Raw genomic sequence first — 22,494 nt, 5'->3', positions numbered from 1 at the left:
CATGGTCCTATAATAGGTCCATGATTCAAGCATTAATAATAAAAATTATATCAATATATATATCACAACAAACAATAAAAAAAAATTATTTATATGTAGTAGGAAGCGTAGGATCGATAACAAAACCAAAATAAAAATCGTACGATAAAAGTGTAAAATGGTACTAGGAATGCAACAAACTAGAAAATAACCTATAAATACCATAATATTAATTGAAATTTAGTTTAGTAATAATAGTATTCATTTTATTTGCTTTTATAGCCTATGTTGTTACTTAGTAGAAAGACAACAAAACATAAATAAAAAAAGTATGATAAACCGATTGACGAACTTTACAATGATAATTAGGCCTATTAATATTAAATTCAGCGTTTTTGCAACTCCATTGGCGCTCCATATATTTGTTGAGAACAAACCGCGACCGAAGTGAGGCGCGACCGAAACGAAACGCGACCGAAATGTCTGTATTCCCAGGCTTGTGCTTAGCCTGTGTAGGGCTAGACGGTATGGTTAACTTAGGCCGAGGTATGGTTATATCATGGCTTGTGCCCAAGTGTATCTTTATTATTACCTGATCGACTTCTAAAACATGCCATTTATTGCTGATGTTTTGTGCCATAAAACTACAATAATTATATCCAGTATAATTCATAGGTAATCCGCCGAAGACATACGGGAACATGCTTGACACCCATTTTGTTGATGAACTTGAGAAGTACTGCTGGGCGGTGACGTAAAGAAGCTGCGAAACATAGACTGGTTCTTTTACAGCCTGACTCGATCATTTTTTTAGACTAAGCATTGCAGTACAGAATAGATGTAATTAATTGTATTTACGTGACGTAAGCAACTTTCGAAACATGGCGAAACAGGTACTGATTTTCGGTGGTTATTTTTTTTCATTTTTATCCAATATCCAGCCTTAAAAAGTAGCGGAATGTGGTCGTGACATAGAAGTATGAGATATGAGCACATTCCTGCCAGCGGTTTCAGAGGAGATAGGGGAAGTTACGCGGTGGCGACCCAGAATTAATATAGATACCGATAGCCAATAAAAAAAATATGTAGTATAGTAGTAAATATTTCAAATTTGTATATATGCATTCCCGGTAACGAATAAACATGAATATATATGGGATACAAAATTTACCAGCATTTACACATGAAATGCTTCAGGCCTAACGTTAAGTGGTTCAGATAACGCAATTGACGACAACTTATAAACATCGTGAGTGTGCGATACTTATAAGTGGAGAAAGATAAAAAAAAATGTTTCCTTTTAGAGGTGCTGTATAACCGCACAGCGGTGCTAACATGACAATGATCGACTGACACCGTTGATGATGGTAGGCCTAATTATTAATGAGGTCGAAAAATGATGATGACGATAATTATGATGATGATGGTATAATGATCGATGAAAATGGTGACGTCAATGCTAGTGATGATAACGCAGAGATTCCAAGTTTGACAAATTTGCAAGCGTGAGATTTTTGGAAATTCTGTTCCCTAAGGGTATGTGGCTCGATCCCCTGGAGGATATTTTTTCCCTAAACGCTCTGCATTTCATTCATCTTAAGCGTGAGACAGACCCTAAATGATTGAATTTCACGCCGAGTGTGTGAGACTTGGTAGTCTGATGGTCTGATAACGTAATTAATCGTGATTAAAAATGACGTCGATGATAAGGATGACGTCTATCATGTCGAAATGAAGATGATGTTGGTGATGATAGTGAAAATAATGGCAAGGGTGTGCTGCTGTTGCAGCTGGTGGTGGTGATGATGATAATGATGAACAATAGGGCCTATTAGTAGCAGCTAAGCCTATTGCAATTATTGTAATATATATTAATATGAGCAAAAACGAATTATCTGGTTTTAAATATGAACACAAGGGGAATTCCCTGATTGTCTTTAGTAAAGGATGGGCCTGTACAGTATTATCGGTATACTAATCATCAAAGTGATGAAATTTAACTTAATGTGATATAAAAAAAAGTCTGACTTATGCTTCAGTGAATGTTCCTACAACAGTTATCCGACTTTGATTAATTAGTTTGCTCATAAACGCCTTGTCAAGTGGTCTAGCGATTGATCGTGCCTTATAGTCCACCTTGTCACTCTTCAGATGAAGAGGTGGGCCTATCATGTCATACGACGATCACTTGAACGTTTAACGCTTTGATCTTGTCATCGGGTCGTAAACTCAACGGCGATATCTTGTGTGTTAAGCATGCTAGTAATAAAAAGACAAAGGCGAGATATTCAATTCGTTTTTGTACTGTCAGTGTTCACAATTTACGAAGGATTTTATTGGAAAATTTCTGGAAAGTGGTTTACCGTAATGAAATAAATATGTTCATATCATTTTATTTCACGGCCATAGACTGAATGAGGGAGATAATGTGTGGCCCTAGAAATCACGACTCGCTGCCTCAATCGTCGGAGTTGTTATAGTGACTGCTCCAATCAATTGCAATCGTTATGATTTTTCGTTGATTATTTTTATCAAAGATAGTCCCTATTTTTATATTAATTCATGAAATAGACAAATAAATTTCAAAATAATGAATAAAACATGCGTTTTGCATTACTTAGTGGGAGACTCTAAACTTCGATGATCTCCGTCTGTTCCATTGGATTGGATCACTTTGATGTGAATGTTTCTAGAACCGAGGCCAGATTTATCAAACTAAAAATCAGCTTAAATTCGCCATGAGTCCATTTTTGCTTAAGTCAAATATATCAATGTTGCTTAGCTTAAAAATTACTTAAAATTAAGAAATCAATTGTACGGAAGCGCCATCTAAGGCAATTTTTAAGCCAAGATTTTGCTAAGATGGTTTAAAAAATCTTAAGATATTTATTAGGGACATCTTAACTTTTTTGACTTAGACATTTGCTAAGCTGACATTGATAAATCCCGGGCCAGGGCCCTTCTGGTGGTGCGCATATCACCCCGAGTCAGGCTGATAAAAAAGAAATTATTGTGTTGGCCACGCCACCGACCCAAAATTTGCGAAATTGAGGTTTAGCATTTTAGGTTTTTTTTTTTTTTTTTTTTTTTTTTTTACTACAACGAAAAATATTATTTTAATGAGCTAAAAAGTCTGGAGGCCTAGTTGCTGGACGGTGGGCGATGCGAGTGTTATATGCGATTGTTTTCCTCTTCAATAAAGATTTTAAAATGGTCTTTGTTGTATTTTTGTGTATTTTCTACTTTTTAGGCATAAATACATTATTGGTATAAAAAAAAAACTTTTTCTACCGACCTACCCATTTTTTTTTTAATTCTCAAAACGTGGCCAAAACACTTTTTTCCTAAAATATTTTCAGAGATAGGAATTGAATGGTGAATATTAGAGGCCTAATGTTGATTATGCTTTTTCTTCGAACTTTCACTTATTGATTCATTGATAAGTCATGCGCGGTTCATTCATTAACATTAGCAATTTTTTTATTTTATTTTAATTTGGTAGGCCTATTTTTTTTTTTATTATTATTTATAGGCTAGGTGGCAGTATACTTTAATGAGGTCACTTACGGAACATTATTGGGTCGGATCCAGGGGCGCATCGTATCTTCGCATCGTATCTTATAAACGTACCGAACAATGACTTCCTTACGTGGGAAAGTAGCATTAGTTACCGGTAAAATATTAGGCATAGGCCTAGGCATATTAATTAGTAGTTATATATCACTGAGTCTTGGCTTTGGTTTCGTGACATGTTACTAAGTGTATACATAAGCCTAGGCCTAGTCCTACTAGCTAGGGGTATGCGCGTGACTATTGATCATGAATGATCAGGCTGTCATCGCCTTGCATGCCTTATTAAGCCTAGACTGGTACCTCCTCTACTGGTACTACTAGGCTTGGGCCTGGAGGCATGTCTACTAGGCCTACCAACTAAATATTAAGTATATTGCAAAATGTTTCTATGAATTTAGGACGATTGTTAATTTTTTCCCCAGGGGCCAGTTCTGGAATAGGAGCAGAGGTTGCCAAACACTTTGCCTCCTATGGCTGTTTTCTGGCAATAGCTGGAAGGAACAAAGACGGATTACAAAACACAGCTGTAGTATGCCACGAAAAAGGAGTTCCAAAAGATAAGGTTTGCCTTACTTTGATGGTTATTTGGAAGGGGAACTAATTTAAATCTGGCCTAGTGGTTTTACTATTCCTTATTACATACAGTAATACAAAAATATTTATAGTGAAATATCTGGTAAGTCATAAAACTAATGTTTTTGTTTGTGTCTTCTTCAGGTTTTATGCATCACTGCAGACTTGAGTGTAGAAGACGAGGTCTCAAGTCTTTTAGAAAAAACAGTTGAATATTTTGGCCGTCTTGATGTTTTGGTAATTTAAAACTTTTACTCTTTTCCTATGACCTATGACCTATGACCAACCAACTTGCAAAACATCCACTCAGCTGCCATGCAACATGTTGCTGTTGGATGGAGAACAGTGAACTAATGAAATAAATCAAACATACCCATAAGCCTATATAGCACACAGGACTAAAAAATTACTGTAATTCTTTTAAAGTTGGTGTGCTATAGTATAGTCACTTGAAATTCAGCCATCCTTTCCAGCTCAAACACAAATAAAAAAAAAACAAATAAAACAAGGTGAAGTATTTTATTAATGAAAATAATAACAAAAATTATATTAACTGTTTTTTTATTTCTCATGATCATAATAAAATAAAAAATACAAAGACTTTTAATAAAGACAAGAAAAATTAATCTAGGCAGTTGACTTTTTTTTCAGGATATATAAAATTCATTTTATTATGAATATTATATATATATTTAGACTATTTTATCTGAAGAGTGCTGCACCATGTATGTGTAGCACGAAACTAAATAGTAATAAATATGTCTAATCAAAGCTACTGTTGAACCTCTCATTTTTTGTCTTTAATTCGCTCTGGTTTCATTACAGATGTGTATAAGAGACAGCATTTACACGACACAAATAAACACAGATAGGCATTTACACAAACACAAATAAACACAGATAGGCATTTACACAAACACACACAAACACAGATAGGCATTTACACAAACACACACAAACACAGATAGGCATTTATACAATCAAACACAGATCGGCATTTACACAAACACACACAAACACAGATCGGCATTTACACAAACACACACAAACACAGATCGGCATTTACACAACCACAAGCAGGGGAATTCTGTCTCATGCATAGAAGCTGTCAGTTTGAGACAGGCACTGGTTATACTTGTGTCCTTGGGGAAGGCACTATGTGAATGTAGCCCTGTGGTTACTATTTTATCAACCAAAATGTGTGGTTAGTGAAGGTGGGCAATGAACCTGAATTAGGCCTAGGCTTATAGTAAAAACAAATGCTGACCAACTGGCCTGCTTTGCAAATTGCACTTGGTTGGGAACAACATTTTTTAGGGCCTAATTTTTACAAATATATCATGAAATTAAAGAATGATTGTTTGATGTATTGTATTTTTCCTTACAGTTTCCTGGTATATTAAGCTATTGTATGTCAAAGAGTACTTTAGATCATATGACTGCTAGTGCAGCTCAAGGTTAGTCTGAATCACTTGACCTTTAGGGGGCACGCAGGGGAGACACGCCTTCCCCCCCAAAAAAAAAACTTGTACACCACCCAAAAAAAATCATGATAAAGTACCAAAAGATCACCTCATTTTGCGAGTTACCATCCCTCACCTAATCGTTGAGCGCCCCCCACATCATCACCATTTTAAGACTCCTAGATACACCACTGCTGGTGTGATTTGGGGGGTCGGGAAGAAATAGGAAATATTTTAAATTATATTTTACTTAATATGTAGGCCTATTTATTTGTTATGATGCTTTGATGTGCCCCTGCATTCTTTAGGTAAAAGGCAATACCTAAATACCCAATACTCTTACCCTCCCCACACACATTTACAATTTTGATTGGTTCTCTATTTTTAAAAAATAGCGAAAAAGTAAGCCTGGATTCTTTTTTGTAAACTTTTTTTTTAAACATTTTTTGTTCTATAGTATTTATTTAAAATGTAGCATTGGTATGGGGGATTTAGCCTGTTAAATCTGGGCTGGTTTATTTTTTGGTCATTTTAATACCTGACTATACAATCCTTTTATATTTTGCTTCAGAACTTGCTACCAAAGGGGTCAGAGTGAATTCTGTCAAGTAAGTTAAATACAGTATTAAGATCACATAAATGTAAGAAGAGATGCACCGTTTGCTAAAATATCACTTGTAACTTTTAAACATTAAAAATAATTAAAATTAATAGTATTAAATTATCAATAATTTTACTGTGCTAATAATAGTACTAATAGTAATAATCCATAAAGGTTTGTGTTACCCAAGCCCACTACTCAAAATCTTGAAAATCTGAAACATACTGTAGGTGCTAACACTAAAGTTTTTATGTTTAAAGAACACTTTTGATCAAACTTGATACTTTTAAAGGCAGTTTCCAAGTTATTTTTTCTATCGCAGCTGGCCCTGATTTCTACTAGATTGTCATTGCTTGAGCAACAAATTTTAAAAAATTGTTACTGTCCTAAATGTATGTATTTAACACACAATTTGATCTTGTTCATAGTCCAGGTGTTATCAAAACAGAAATACACAAGAGAGGTGGAATGACTGATGAAACATACAACCAGGTATTTAAAAAAATGACACGTTCGCATCATGTGTATGGTGTCCTCCACTGAATTGATTCATATTCGTCATTATAATCAGAATTACAGAAGACATACAACTTCCAGACCGTAATAACCATCACTACTATATTGTTCTCATTGTCACTCATCTGTATTTTTATTATTTATATTGTTTACAGTTTCTTGAGCATTGCAAAGAGACCCATGCAATGGGGCGTGCAGGCACAGTAGATGAGGTTGCCAAGGTGGTCACTTTCCTGGCATCAGACGACTCGTCCTATATCACTGGAGAAACCATTGCCATTGATGGTGGCCGCCATCTTCTAATGACTGCACAGCAAAAAGTATAGTGGGTGCAACAACAATCACACAATTTGCTGTTTTATTTTCAGCATAAGTTGGTGGGGCCAGTGGCCACCCAGAATTTCTGGGAGGATCCAGGTGGAAAATTCAGTAATTTGAAAGGCTTTGTATAACGTAGCATTTATCTCCCTGATAAGGGTGGAGGGTGGGGGAATTGCTGTCCTGAAGAGCTGTAGCCCCACTCTCACTGGTCAAATCTTAGAAATGACCATTTTGATTTTTGTATTTTGCAGAGTATAATAGATATACTGTAAATGAAAGCTAATCTATTAATTATTATTCTGAATGGTTTCATTAAATGTAGCCTGCAACAATCTTTACATCTGACAGTGTTTTATTGAATTCCTTGACACACTTTTTTCAAAAAATGTATACTTTTATGGTTCTGAGGTATATAGTAGAGCCCTCATTTGGGACGTCCTTTGACTACTTAAGGCGAGATTTTTTTTAGCAAATGGTTTTGCCAAAAACCCAATGGAGTGGAAAATAAATTTTAAAATATTATTTCTTGAATATAAACAGTGTGGAATGACTAAATGCTTTAAATTTATATACAGTTAAACTTGCCCAAGTCGAATCCAAAATGCCATTGAAATATTGTTTGATTTACAGATTGTTAATTAATGGAAAACACAACAATTTGGCGTAGAAAATATTCAACTTAGGCAAGTTCAACTTTAATTAGGGAGAAATAATACATATCTTATTTTTGGAGATTCAATTTTTTTTTCAAAATCATCATATTGGTGTGTAGCGGGTTTGCTAAACAATGTATAAAGTCTTGCTTAAGGAAAATAAATATATTATAATATAATAGCAGATAAAGCTTCTTGTCCCGAATAACCAGCTTCAAATACAGGAAAGCATTTGATGCAAACATTTGCCAAAAAAAAAAAAAAAAAAATGTGAATACAGTAATATATTTTCTATACTATTTATTATATTCATATGATTAGTCCATATACAGTACATGATTTGTTACAAATTGCAATAAAATCTAAAAAAAAACAATTCAGTGTGTATATTAAGTGGAGCTAATGTAATTACAGTAACTCTATATTATTCTCTAGTGCTTTTGGATCAAATACCTACTACAGTTCATCTAGCATACCCGATAATTTGATTTTATTTCAAACTTGGGAATTTTGCATTAAGGCTGGTTTAATAAATGGAGCGGTTAATTGCCCACTTTATAAAAAGTGCACTTTTGGCAGATATTGAATGTAGCCATGTATCAGATCATGGCCTACCTTCCTGTATGTACAGTATTTTCAAGTACAGTAGATGTTTATGCCTTCTTTCTGATAAGGCCTAAAAATTGTTGCCCAAGCAGCCAGATACTATAGGTCCTATTGCCATTCTCACCCCATGCATTTTAGTTGGTAAATTGGTATTAACAGGGCTAATGTTCATGGTTAAGGCAAACCATCGTAACTCTGGGCTCCTTGGTACAAAATATATTTTTGCAAAAAATCGAAAAACCTAACAGGTTTTTAAGATTAAGTCTTGTGGGCTTGGGCAACAATTTAATTTTTATTTTGCCTGGTACAACCACCATTGTTAAAGGATGGCATGATTTCCTAGAACAATTCACATTTAATATTGCATAATTACTTGTGAAATTAAAAAAAAAAAATATCCTGCCTATATCCTAATGGGTCCATGGTAGAGCAGCCCCAGTAGTAATATACCAAATGCTATATCTACTGCAGGAGTTGTGGCAGCTTGGACAAGTTTCCTCATGATAGTATTGGCTTGTTCTTTTACAGTAAAACTGTTGTGCACATCGGTAGTACCATTACACAGACTATTGGCGATAGTACTGCCATGTTCTTCAGTGATGTCGCTGCCCTGATCCACAGCAATAGCCTTGTCTTGATCCTCTGCAAGAAGACTGCTTTGGTCATTGGCGCTAGTTTTGGCATATTCCTTGATAATATCCCTGCCCTTTACTTGCCCCGCCTCATCATTTGGCAGAACATGGCCTACACTAGTAAATGGATCCTGAAGCATATCTTCTAGGTCTTCACTAACTGCAGATAATATGGTATTGTTTTCTTGTGTACATGATTCTTCAGTGCTAACATGATCACTGCTACAATCAACTCCTGCCTGGAAACTGACATCACTGCCAATGCTTACATCCTAGGGAGGAAGGGAAGAATAGTTTTCAAGTAACAGACCATTTCTATATTAAATGTTTTTCAAGACAAACATTCATCACCTTATGTTGTATTTATTATTTTGGTTACAACAAATAAGCTGAATACTGCCTAGTGGAGCTTTAACTTGGTGGATAAGATGCTTAACTTCCAATGTCCCATGTGATGTTCCACAAGGCAGTATCCTCGGCCCACTTTTATTCTTATGTTACGTATTGACATGACTATAAGTATAGACACTCAATGCAAACTTCTACTTTATGCTGACGATAGTGCCATAATTTTTTACCATTACAATGTTGATGTTATTTCCAAAACTCTCTCTAACTGCCTTGACTCGTCACAGGTGGTTAGTTGACAACAAATTATCCCTCAACGTTAATAAAACAGATTGCATCCTTTTTGGATCAAAGAATAAACTTTAAAAAGTTTATAATTATAAGATTACTATTGATGGTCATCAAATACAATCTAGCAAGTCTGTCAAATACCTTGGAGTTATGCTTGACAATAGTGTCTCTTGTAAAGATATTGCACAATCAGTTATCGATAAAGTTAATGCTAGATTAACATTTTTGTACAGGCAGAATGGGTATCTTAACAGAAAATGTAAAAAACTCCTTTGTACTGAACTTTTGCAATGTTTTTTTGACTATGCGTTAACAGCTTGGTTCTGTGGCGAACAAACACCTAAAATGAAAGTTATTCAAAACAAAATGGTTCATTATATTAATTCATTAGGTCCCCTCTCGCACACTGGAACAGAAGGACTTTCAAATCTTGGTATATTAAATGTAGCTGATAGAGTAAAATATTTAAAGTTAAATCATGCACAGAATATCTACTGGCAAAACTGCTAAATATATGTCTCTGAATTTCTGTAAAGTCCGCAACTTCCATAACTACAATACCAGAGAAAGTGATTTAAATTTTATTGTTCCCAAAGTCAAAGGTGTTGCTGCTTCAACTTTTTTCTTCTCAGGCATCAAAGAATAGAATGCCGTTCCAAATTATATTAAATCAATCAATAATCATTTAATTTTCCATAAAGAACTAAAAATTACCTTTTCAACAAAGCTAAATTTCTAGAAGAAATCTGCAGTAGATAACTCTGTCTTTGTTTTTTGCTGTATTGCCTTGCCTTGTTGATGACTTTTTGATTGTCATTTTCTGATGTTGAAAGATATTTTAGATTTGTTTTACTTTATGCGGACCCCATTGGAAACAAGTACCCATTTGGCGACTTTCATGGGTTATCCGGGCGATCTTTTGTATCATCTTCTTCATTCAATTTGTCAATTTTTGTTTTGTACTCGCTCTTTTACCTTTGATGTTTGTGTTTTGTTTGCCGAATAAAGAAATAAAAAATAAAAACAATCTGTTGCGTGCGTGTTGAGGCGTTCTCCATAGAATCGTATCAGCCAATCACCATCCTGCGCAGTGAGAGCCAGGCCACTTTCAGTTAGGTGTGGAAAAAAAATTAAATGATAAATATATTCAGGGATGTAGCTATTGAAAACTGAGGGTCGGTGTTAGAATTTTTAGGGTGGGTTTGGCATGAATGTATGTGTACTTTGGTGTGAAGTGCCAACCGAGTGAGGGCCGAAGAATCAAATGGGGGATGGGTTTCAGATATTGTTATACTTTGTTTTTGAATTTAAGAACAGGATAAATGTTTTACCTCTTCCAATTGCACTTCATTAAGTTGTTGCTCAAGTCTACGTTGATGTAACCGGATTGAATACCCTACCATAGCACACTGAATGATACGTGCTGCCTCGTGCCGACGCTTCATATCTTCTCTCACCTTCCAACCCCTAAACGCTACAATAAAATACACTTGTTTGTCAAAATTAAATGAGAAATTGAGAAGTAACAGGATAAAACCATGCATGCACAAAAAATATATTTATAACGCGGTGCTATCTGTGGGTTGATGCATGGTAAATACTAACAAACGCAATACTTACCGGCTTGGAGGACAGAAGCAGCTGTTTGCTGACGTCTTCGTGTTGCTAGAAACTTCCTCCAGTATCTCTGTATTCGGCATGCACTCAAGTTGACCGCCCTTAATCTTGCAACCTCCAGGTGATCCAACTAAAAATAAAACATTACTTTATCTATCGTGAAAATAAATATGCTTATTCCATTCCAGGGGTACTTTGCTAAAAGAGCACTATAATTTATGGAACATGTCCCCCCATGCTAAAAAAAAGGATGAAAATAAATAGGGGAAAAACAGAAATTAAAAAAAATAAATAAATTTAGGTGACAAATCTTACAAATATTAACTTACCTGTCCTTCCCTTAAGAAGATCTTAGTCTTTCCAAACAACAAGCTCTTCTCATTGTTTTCCTTGTCATCTTCTCCAAATACTTTATCAGTTACGATGGCACATTTGTTCCTGATATCAAATCCTGTAACATCTTCTTTACATCCCTGCAAGAGTAGCTCATAGCGCTTCAGGAATTCAGAGTACAACATTCTACATACACCAATGAGAAAAAAAAAAAAAATGTTAATACTATACTGTATACACCACTTTCACCAAATTTGAAATGAAAATTTCAGACAACCTGGCAACTAGCACTGGGGGACCTCCAGAGGCCTAGGCATTGCTCTACGTAGTGTGTGTCTGTGCTGTGACTGGTACACGACCTTGTTGTTGTAGTGAGTTAGTCTAGGCCTAGGCTAGTCTTTGAGAACTAAATACCAAAACGAAAAAAAACCAAAAAAAAAAAACAAAACAGAAAATAGGGACGCATAAATTTGCAGTGTTTTGGTTGTACTCAAGAGAAGAATATATGTCTGGAAAAACAAAATTTGCTCAGATTAGGCCAATGAAAAGTTGTGAGACATTGGTGGCGGTGTTTCAAAATAGACCCAATAATTTTCATTATTCAATTTACAGATTTTTTCTTTCTTTTTTATTTTTTGCAAAAGATATTGATATTTTTAGATGAAAGTGGAACAAGTGCAGACACCGTGTTCATCATTCACTAGCCTAGAGGTCAATGAAAGTGAAAAGTTGCGAGACATTGGTGGTGCTGTTTCAAAATAGACCAGATAAAATGGTGTATAGGTCATTGACTTTGTTTTCATTATTCAATTTACGGATTTTTTTTTTTTTAGATATTGATATTTATAGATGAAAGAGGAACAAGTGCAGATACCGTGTTTATCATTCACTAGCCTAGAGGTCAATGAATTTAACAGGAAATTTTTAAACAGTAATAATTTTATTTAAATAAAGAGTTTAAATATTTTATGAAAATACTACTAACCTGGTAGGAAATCCCCTTGAACTAATCTGTACTGTCTCGAGAACCCCGCAAGCACGTAGTTGGTTTATCACATGGATATTATCAAAGTGATTTGGTTCACACTTAAAACTCGGCTTTATACACCGGATGTAATGAGGCGTTGTTTGATGTAGGGTCGACATAAGGCTGTCCAATGAAGTCTGGGAACAGCAATCAAAAAACTTAATATGTGGTGATCGTGTTTTAGCGATAATGACCAAAAGATGTTGGAATGTCAAAATTTTTAAAATCTATTTTTTGCACTAAACTGAACCTTACATATCTATACATTATGTTATTTTGTTATTTTCCCCATTTTTTTTTTTATGTCAAAACAACATTTTGTTAATGATTTGGTGATGGTCTCAATGCCCAAAATCGTAATTTGATAGCTGATTTCTCAAACACTGTTTTTTAAACAGCTGTATGTTTAAACTCCTGTAACTTCATAATGAAAAGTCGGATTTAAATTATTCTTCAACAATTTTATAAGTGCCATGTTACTGCTTAACCATGCTTTATTAACGAAGAGTGACTGGTTTGGCTTGTTTATGCCTCATATTATCTTTTACTTTGTGAAGAGCAACCTGTACATATTGTAGCTTACAAACTATACATGATAAAATGTTTTTCTCCACAAGAGGTAAAAACAGTAGTGATATCTTCTAACTTATTTGGAAGTAGTATGTATAAGAAATTATTCATACATTTTATTAGTAGTGTGTCCGACTACTTTCTCTTTATAGTATTATGTTATTGTAAAAACAGCAATGTCAATAGTCAGTTTATTCAGGAAAATTACTGTTATTCCATCAAAAATATTGGAGAAGTATGAAAACAGTTTAAAATTTTGAGCTTTTAATTTGCACGGCTACGCGACACTAGAGCAGATTAATGCTTGACCGTCCTACATTCTCTGCACAACATAGATTTGGTCAAGTTACGTCCTAGAATCCATGCGACAAAAAAAAACTTAACATTGTTGCATGTGTCGATGGCTTTTAGCGTCATTAAATTTTACGTCCCGCCGTGTTGTGTAACTGAAAGCTCCCTATGAAATCACCTTAAATTTTGATACCACTGTAACTGCAGCCTGTTTGCCTTTCAAACGACTTGGACTCTGTGTAAGTAACAATACAAATAAAGTTAAGAATAAAAAAGTAACTGGATAAATTCATAAAAGAATGAAATACTTTGTACTGGTAGGAAATTCTAAAGTACTGTATAAATGTCAGGAGACCCATCTATAGTTTAAGGTCACTGTCTCAATGTCCTCTCGTTGACCTTGTTATTGTTTTTTCTTAAATGAGACGAAAATATGTAATGAAATAATGTTAGAAGACACAGCATGTTCAAAATTATGTTCATATTCTGTTTTATGTTATAAAAAATATTTATATAAGTTATTGTTCTGTCAAACGTAAAGGATTAAATTATGTATAATGGTTCATGCTGGTTTCCGTTAAAATAAAAATCAAAGGTAATGCAAAGTAATAATGTTTCGGTATTGAGTTAAAGGTGATGTATGCATACTGCACAAAATGTGAGGGTCTCTATACGCAAAAACAAGTGAACAGATGTAATTGGAAAAGAACTCCATTCCAGCACCCAATCCCCAGATGCATTATGTAAATGGTAATTTATTATTATTATTATTATGAACATGTTGGCTTATTTTTTAATTATTTAACAACAATAATCACCTGTTGACTTGAGACATCTACAGCCACAAGCTGTTGGACAAACTTCTTGGAGCTCATCTTTAGCAAGTCAACCAATTCAGGAGGAATACGATCCTGTAAATAAGAACAAAAGAAATTCAAAGTATCAAATATAAAAAGCACTGCTCCAAAAAAGCTAAGAAAGAATGCTGTCTAGTTTGTTTGATCCTGCAATTCAAAATCTTATTAAAAATGGTGACCTCCCACATTATTTTTTTATGAGTTTGTCATTTTCTATTTAGTTTTCAGGTTCTTTTAACTGTTAAAGCACATACATCGGTACAAAACTACATTAGTACTATAAATATTTGCCCTCAATATATTATAACTTTAAACCACAATGTTCATTACAAATTACCTTATTTTTCTCGATTAATCCGTCCACTTGATAGGTAACTTTATCTGCATAGTGGTGAACAACGAATGCAGGTGTTGTAATAGAGACATGGGGTCTGGACAGGTAAGTACTACTGATGTTGTCATAGAGACGCTCATTGAATGAGGCTGGATCGGATGTTCTGTTCAACTTACATTGCTAAAACGAATCGTATGATCATATTAGGGAAATAGAAAACATTAAAAGTAGAAAAAACTGATGGCAATTCATGGTAATAAAAGGTAACTTATAATAATTTATTTTAAAGATTAAATTTGAATTAAAAAACTTGACTTGAAAGAAGTTTATACAAATTTTAATCAATGGGTTGTATTTAGCATTAAGCTATGTCCAGGCCATCAGATTTCATGAAGAGAGAATCACATAAAATGTGATGGAACAAATGCCACCAAAATACATCAAATAATGTGATGTATTTTGATGGAATATTTAAAACTGAATTACCAAATCTGATTGGTTGTTGTGATTTGTAGTGTTTGCTTATTGGCCAAAAGGTATTTGCTAATCTTAAACGTCCAGACTATCAAATGTATTAACAACAACAAAACATTAAAGCAAAGATGCTGATTCGGCCCTCTATGATGTCAAGGCATGGTCTGTTATCGGTAAAGTCACGGAATGCCCAAGGAATACCTTCAGACTGGTAATCATCCTGGAAAAACAGTAAATTTATACAAGAGTTCAGTACCGATAAGAAACCAGTATAGAATTATGTAAGTGAACTATCCACAGACATGATGCAATGAGAAACACTGCCTAGACACAGCCTTTTTAAGCTTTTAAAAATATCCTGATACAGTATTATCACAATATAGCCATTTATATGAGAAATATTTTACATGTTACCTGTTCTGCTTTAAGAAAGTTCTCCACAAAGTGTTGCTGAAGCTTCTCATTTGCATAATTTATACAAAGTTGCTCAAGACTGTTGAATGTAAAACTCTCAAATCCATAGACATCAAGCAGTCCAATAAAAGACTTCCAATTTCCAGCCATGGTACTACCATTGATAAATCCAACCAGCCAATCAAAAACTCTGTATTATGAGAAGACAGAAATTATGAAATTAATAACAAATTGATATTGTAATCTGGTTGCTCTACATGTAGAGTACATGCAATCATTTTGATGAACCCCTATTATTGGTGGAAAAATATTTTATTTGTTCAGAGTTCTTTAACTATTATTACCTGGAATACAATAACTTTGCTAAGCAATCTCTTCTTGTATGGCATTCCTCGACAACACACGGTTTCATAAAGACACTTTTCCTACGCTTGTGAGATGCTGTGATTTGTCGGAACGATAAGCATTTAGTGAATTCGTCAACATCAAGACCAAGAAGATGGGCTGCAGCTTCAACAGATGCTTCAATTCCTAAAGTTTTTAATGAAACATTTACCAAAAAATAGTTACACATTACAATAAATAAACTAATTAAAAACAGAACTATATACCAAGCCAGACCAACCACTCAAGAAAAATTGCAAAAGTACATTTTTTTTAACAAAGCCGCCCTCTAATCAACCACGTTGCCTTCCAATCGGATCAGCCCCTACAGGCAGAAAAGGTGATAGTATAAGCCTGGTTTTGGTGAAAGGTAGATACCTGTACTACAAAACATAAGGTTTATATCTATAATTTTGTTATGATTGATTAATATTTTGTTGTAGTCAAGATAAAAATCTTTGCATTTTACGGATTTAATGCAAACCGATGGTATTGCAAGGCAGCAACTATAAAAGTACACCTTTTATTCTAACCTTCTTTCTCTGAATCTACTCCACATGGCCCAGCAAAATCCTCATCGTTCACAAACTCCACATTGCCAAGGTGAAGAATACCACTCAGAACCTACAAAAAAAAAATAAAGATTACAAAGAAAACTAGAAAATACCGTAAAACCTTGAATAGAAGCCCAATGGGTTTAATCTTGAGAAGAAGCCTATCTATTGGAAAGAAGCACATCTCAAAAAGAAGCTCACCTAAAGTTCGCAAAAAAAAAGGAAAAGCCCTAGGCTTTAATTCAAGGTTCTACGGTGTGTTTGGATCCAAATAACAGTAGTACAGTACTGCATAATAGTTATGCATTTTTATAAAGACTTTGGTGCTTATAAGAAATTAAAAAGTAAAGAAATTACAAAGTAAGTTTATATTTTGAATAAAAATGGTCGACATTCCACTCCCGGGGGTTAATGCGAGGAAAGCACAAGCTTACTTTGTGAAGGGAACTACCAGAGCCTCAAACATCCAGATTTATCTAGCACACTTTATTCAAAATTTGAATACAAGGCCCACATGGCCCAACGTTTGGAGTATCTGTTATAGTCAAACCTATAGAGGAATGCTATAGTTTTATCAGTTGACCTGACTTCAAAACAACAATATATTTTTGGAACTATAATACATGGTTTTTTTTGTTGGACAGGTGTCTGCCAAAAATAATTCAACATTACTAATTTCTCAGTGAACCCATATATAAATCTTTTTTTTGTACATTTCTCTCACTTTAAATAATTCTTGCTGTTGTGATCTGTTGAGTCCAACATTACACATTGCTTGTTTTGTGACAGCAAATGCCTGTTTGTCTCTTGGAATATTCTCCTCTGAATGGTTTATCTGCACATAGTTAAAATGGTTTGTACTGGATTCATTTGGTAATAACCAGTTCTTCATCTCTCTTTCATTAGCACCAAATAGCATCTATGGAATAAAAAGGTATTTCAAGATATATTGATTAATTGCATTTAAAGCAGATTAGAATTCTGTACGTACCATACTATATATTTGTTTTGGTTTATTTATGTACGTATTTGTATTTATAAATTCTGAAAGTTGAATCAATTAGATGAAGGAATAAATGGAAAAACAACTTAAAATTGAGATGATCAGATTGACTGACTTCAATATAATGATTCAAATGAGGTGTGCATTAATCAACATTCAAAGAATATATCAGTACAATAAAGATAAAAGCTACTGTATACAATTTTACAGTAAAAACAAACGATGCTGTATATACATAGCTATTTTCCTGAATGAAACAATTTTGAATACTTCAAATTAATTGATGAAACACACTTTAACTAAATGCTAAATGTAAATAAAGCTTGGTACAACACAAGAATTTTTATTATTCATACAGTGGTGGCTGATATATTCATAAAATACAAATTCTTCAAATTCACAGCTTAGAAATGATAGATTACACTGTTATTGGTAAATTAAACCACATTTTCTTACTTGGTAAAATATATGGAAGTTTCTGCCACCTGGAGATTGATACACAACTCTGGTTTTCTCAAGCAGGTATGTCTGAATAGAAGCACCAACAACATGATTCCCACTGGAAAACAAAACAATAAAACCTTTTAAGACAGAAGTTTCTTCTTATGTACTTTTTTTTATTTTTTATAATTAATTTTATTGTGTTTCTATTACAATTTAAGCTAAGAAAATGTCCTACAGGTACATATGGTATATAGATCAAGTCTATAATTCTATTCTATTTTAAAAACAATTATACTGGTGTGCCAAAAATTAAAAACAATGAAGCCTGTTTCTTCTAACAAAGCAAAGAAGTATTAGACAAAAACTTAAAATAGTAAATACTGTACAATAAAATTAGAAAGGTGTAGATCCAAAAATAATAATTATTACGTTATTTAGTGATTACCTACCGACTGAACTGTAACTGAATGTATTTGCCAAAGCGACTACTGTTGTGATTTCTATCAGTACCAGCATTGCCTGTTGGAAATAAAATTGATATATTAATTAATTATTCACAATGGTTGTCATTGGCACAGTTATACTGTCAATAGTAAATTAGAATGAATACACAATCAAAAATCGAATTAAAATATTTACTTAAATAATTGGAATTAAAATCAGTAAAATATCAAACTTATCAAACAGCAAATACACGCTCACCAAATGCTTCAAGGATTGGATTAGAGTCTAGTATTCTGCGCTCAATACAATCTGCCGGTGATGGTGTAAAGCCGCTAAAAAGAAAAAAATACCAAATTAATAATATGAATGAACTATAATTATTTAAAGAAGACATATCATCCTGATAATCATTATCCTATTTTTCATCATAACCCTCATCCTGATCTATCACCATCCCCTTATTACCACGCTGATTATCATCTTAATCATTATCATCGTCTTTTACTGTGCATAGACCATGATTATTAATATACATCACAGGTGGGCAAAGTGTGGCCCGCGGGCTGGATGCTGCTTTGGTGGCCGTGAAAATGAATTAAAAACCCTTTGTGTGCGACCCGCCAAATATTTTTGACTAGAAAACAGCCTGAAACCGATCATCTTAAAAAAGTAATGTTAAAACTAAGCATAAAGTGCTATAAAAGCAGTGCATGAAGGTTTTTGGAAGCACACTGTAAACATCAAAGTTTTGGTGCAGCCCTCGGTGTTAAATCAAAAATTCACTTTGGCCCTCCAACCGATTTTGATGTACACCTCTGATATACAGTACATGCACAGCAAGGGAAATTGGTTTGTATATTTGATTCAAACCATAATTGCCCTTCCATTCCTATCTAGTGTACAAGTGTTTAACATACCCTGGGTTACATTCTGCCACTGTTGTCAGATACTTCAGTAAACACCTTGCATTCCATGTCTGTTTAAGATAATAATATCCAACAAGACACAATAACATCTACTGTATACTCAATTTCAACTTCATACTAAAATATCATTAATTTTATAATGAAAACCTAAGTTAAATTATACATTTAAATAATACTTGCAATATGATTTAATGCTTATTCTTATTTTTTGTACAAAAAAAAATTCTCCAAAATTTTATCTATATATAGTATAAATGATATTTATCAAAACTTTTCCAGTAACTTTCAAATTCCATGACATACAACATAATGAAATTACTGAGTTACAAATATTATTTTATAATTTATAAATATTCATTTGTGTATACTGTGTTGGAATATCTTGTACCTTTCCAGCACCACTTTCTCCACTGACAATAATTGACTGATTAATATTTCCTAGTCTTCTACTCAGATTATTGAACGCTGCTTCCGCAACTCCATATACATGAGGTCGTTGAACCTGAAAGTAAGCACAGAAACATTGTCACCATAATAATATTTATACCTTAAAATCAGATAATGCAATAGCAATTTGACATACAGGATTTCTGTTAAATCTGAAAGAGACGCGTGTTTATTGGAGAGCTTTTGTTCTCTCATTGGAGAACCAATCTGTGCATATTTTTGTCTCTACTTTTAGTTTTCTCGCACTCGAAACCCAATATTCAGCCGCTGGATTCGGCGATGAATCGAGAATTTATTTGCAATATTTCAATGGAATTTGGTTTTATTAAATGATTATACCACCTTGAGAAAATCATTATAGTAAACACTGATTGTAAATCCACTCAAATTTTTCACAGACTAACCAATTGTAACCAATGATTGATCATAGCCAATGTATTTCGTCCTAGGCTAGGTCCCAGCCATACCGTACCATTACATCAATCATCGTGCCACCACGGCACAAGCATATGCCACAGCTATAGCAACCGGCTGTACTGCCACCAAGAGTTTGGTTCTCGTGGGAACATGAAACGGGATAGTGAAAGCTCACTATTTTTTTTAAACATTACCAAGAACTGGAAATTTTTTTGGCAGATTGGTTCTCAAATGAAATAACAGAAGCTCTCCAATATCTATATTTATGCAATATATAATAAATCACTGTCAAATGATTGATTGATTTGATTGATTGATTGACAAACCTTTGGGTTCAAATGGTATTGATGTATCACGTAAGCAGCATAGAGACCTGTCTCCTTGAATGGATTCACAGCAACAAGTGTACTTCCGGTCTGAGTGTGATAACGCCCAGCCAAGTATCTCTCACGCAAACAGTTAAGCACTGGCAGAATACATAATGAAATTGGGTTTAACACATGTAAATAAAGTGTAAAGCCGGCCACACACGCATCGTACAAATGTCGGCCAACAACTGTGAGCGCTTCAACACGCTGATTGTCAGTGACTGTCTGAGTAGGTCATCACAACAATCAACAATCTGTTGCATTCACTATGGAATCGCATCAGCTGCCAAATGTAATTTTTTAATAACATAAAAGGAATTACTTTAGAAAAAAACCTTTTAGTGTTTATTACGTCGATTCATTTATTTTTATCGTGATTTTAGTGCATCAAATTTTTGTATATACAGTATTTGTTGTGGCATATCCAGTTACTACAAATATTTCAGGGGTTAAACATAATTTTAAGTTTCCCTGACCTTCTGTGTACAGTATTTTCCAATTCTCATTTTGTGGTTAACAAAATCAAAAATAAAGTGTAACTATGGCTTAGTATTGTAAGTAGATCTACACTTACCAGCAGGCTCAGACAATGGGTTAAGTAACGCAAGATCCTCAGTATTTATCCAATCAGTGGAGCCATACAGTACTGGGTAGCTTGGTTTACCATGAATCACAACATCCTAAAAATGAGGTGAAGTTTTTAAAAATAAATGATTTTTTTGCAGACCTACAAGACCAAATAATCCTATTGATATTTCCACACTTCGGACAACAAGAAATTTTTTATTCAAGTCTTACCTCCACTTCAGATTTTTTGACTATTATCCGTTCATCTGACATACAGGACACAACACAAGCTGGTACCCAAACTTCTTGTTTGTCATGTATCCAAACCTTTAAGCCCTAGATACAAGAAACATAATAAGGGTAACTAAATAGTTTTTGAAATTAAATATCAAATTTTATCATTTTCTCAAACCAAAGGCAATCTGTACAAAGCAAGAACTGTTGCATTTAGCAGAATTAACACCCAAGAAAGTTAATAAATTTAACAAAATCAAAATGTAAACAATTTTCATATGATTAAAAAAAAACCACTACAATAAAAAAAAAAAAAAAAATGGGGAAATTAAACATTCACTGTTTTATGATATTTGAGTTGTTAAAAACGCAAAAATCTTAAAATTTTTTACATTTATTAAATAGGTATACAGAACTCACCTTTTTCAAGCGACAAGAAGGTTTCTTTTTAACTTGCGGTGGACATTTAGATGTAGAAATTGTCTGTGGAAGTATCATTAAAAAGTTTAAAATGTCAATTAATAACTTTAAAATCTAAAATTTAAAAGTTATTAATTGACATCCTTACATAATAATAAACAAAACCTATTAGGTCTTGAGTAGACCTACGGTAATTAGTAAAAACAATTTGGTATTGTGCAAATGTGGACGAATTTAGTTAAGAACCAGTCAATACGAGCGAATGCCACTTTAAGCGCATGCTAGTTCAAGTGGATGTACTTCGAGCAGATGCCATTTCAAGTGAAAAATGAACATTTAACTTGTGAGAATTTCTTATTTTGACTGAAAATTTGATTTGCTAGTTATTCGCCCTCTTTGGACTCAAACTTGCTATAACTGAACAATTACACATACTGTACAGGTATTTGGCTTTGGCATGCCTTGCCACCCCCTCCACCACGAAAAGCTTGTTCACCCTCTACCTATTTGCCAATCATGCTCAAGCAGTTAAAAAAATCACCTATCATCAATATTTTGTAACCTTCCTGCACTTCCACAAGCAAGCAAGTACAGTACCTCTTGGAAAGTAACCCATCTACTGCAGCTCAAATTCATAATATCTGCATGTTTTTTCCTACTTTGTTATTAACTGTCTCATGGAAGCCAGTGAGACAATTGGTACCACCATGCGGTAGATGTGATAAAAAAGCTCCTCAAACAAGATCTCCCAGGACGGATTTCTTTCAACTTGTGATCCCTGCACCCTCCACCAGCCATCCATCACCCTGTCTC

General features: G+C 34.0%; 2 protein-coding genes across 2 annotated transcripts in view; one reads left to right on the top strand and one right to left on the bottom strand.

Moving 5' to 3' along the window:
• The first annotated feature begins 3,518 nt into the window (after positions 1 to 3,518).
• On the top strand, positions 3,519 to 7,437 carry LOC117108870 (3-oxoacyl-[acyl-carrier-protein] reductase FabG-like). The gene is made up of 7 exons (XM_033251033.1): positions 3,519 to 3,652; positions 3,975 to 4,114; positions 4,270 to 4,362; positions 5,513 to 5,582; positions 6,160 to 6,196; positions 6,618 to 6,681; positions 6,861 to 7,437. The coding sequence occupies exons 1-7, from the start codon at positions 3,616 to 3,618 to the stop codon at positions 7,029 to 7,031; spliced, it is 612 nt and encodes a 203-aa protein (XP_033106924.1). The 5' UTR covers positions 3,519 to 3,615; the 3' UTR covers positions 7,032 to 7,437.
• Positions 7,438 to 7,962: 525 nt separating this feature from the next.
• LOC117108898 (unconventional myosin-XIX-like) overlaps positions 7,963 to 22,494 on the bottom strand; it is a 15,467-nt gene continuing 935 nt past the window's right edge. Inside the window, exons 2-23 of the mRNA XM_033251076.1 lie at positions 21,682 to 21,744; positions 21,259 to 21,363; positions 21,035 to 21,140; positions 20,419 to 20,558; positions 19,617 to 19,730; positions 19,220 to 19,278; positions 18,561 to 18,634; positions 18,308 to 18,377; positions 17,871 to 17,973; positions 17,136 to 17,330; positions 16,391 to 16,481; positions 15,818 to 16,004; positions 15,474 to 15,663; positions 15,166 to 15,279; positions 14,589 to 14,756; positions 14,213 to 14,305; positions 13,573 to 13,629; positions 12,492 to 12,670; positions 11,503 to 11,692; positions 11,177 to 11,303; positions 10,888 to 11,030; positions 7,963 to 9,189 (exon numbers count right to left, since the gene is read on the bottom strand). Coding sequence (XP_033106967.1) covers positions 8,689 to 9,189; positions 10,888 to 11,030; positions 11,177 to 11,303; positions 11,503 to 11,692; positions 12,492 to 12,670; positions 13,573 to 13,629; positions 14,213 to 14,305; positions 14,589 to 14,756; positions 15,166 to 15,279; positions 15,474 to 15,663; positions 15,818 to 16,004; positions 16,391 to 16,481; positions 17,136 to 17,330; positions 17,871 to 17,973; positions 18,308 to 18,377; positions 18,561 to 18,634; positions 19,220 to 19,278; positions 19,617 to 19,730; positions 20,419 to 20,558; positions 21,035 to 21,140; positions 21,259 to 21,363; positions 21,682 to 21,744 — 3,069 coding nt within the window. The 3' untranslated portion in view covers positions 7,963 to 8,688. The remainder of the gene's footprint in view (positions 9,190 to 10,887; positions 11,031 to 11,176; positions 11,304 to 11,502; positions 11,693 to 12,491; positions 12,671 to 13,572; positions 13,630 to 14,212; positions 14,306 to 14,588; positions 14,757 to 15,165; positions 15,280 to 15,473; positions 15,664 to 15,817; positions 16,005 to 16,390; positions 16,482 to 17,135; positions 17,331 to 17,870; positions 17,974 to 18,307; positions 18,378 to 18,560; positions 18,635 to 19,219; positions 19,279 to 19,616; positions 19,731 to 20,418; positions 20,559 to 21,034; positions 21,141 to 21,258; positions 21,364 to 21,681; positions 21,745 to 22,494) is intronic.

This window comes from Anneissia japonica, unplaced genomic scaffold (assembly GCF_011630105.1).
Source record: "Anneissia japonica isolate Jap-2015-1 unplaced genomic scaffold, ASM1163010v1 scaffold2617_len527014_cov191, whole genome shotgun sequence".
Taxonomy (NCBI): domain Eukaryota; kingdom Metazoa; phylum Echinodermata; class Crinoidea; order Comatulida; family Comatulidae; genus Anneissia; species Anneissia japonica.
The sequence above is the reverse complement of the archived record's forward strand: the minus strand, read 5'-3'. Positions and strand labels throughout refer to the sequence as shown.

What these genes read in the sequence shown, in the direction of transcription:
- LOC117108870 (XM_033251033.1), top strand. Translation starts at nt 3,616, where the DNA reads ATGACTTCCTTACGTGGGAAAGTAGCATTAGTTACCG. An exon ending in GAAAGTAGCATTAGTTACCG is followed by an intron (nt 3,653 to 3,974) that starts GTAAAATATTAG and finishes TTTTTTCCCCAG; the next exon opens with GGGCCAGTTCTGGAATAGGA. An exon ending in AAGGAGTTCCAAAAGATAAG is followed by an intron (nt 4,115 to 4,269) that starts GTTTGCCTTACT and finishes TGTCTTCTTCAG; the next exon opens with GTTTTATGCATCACTGCAGA.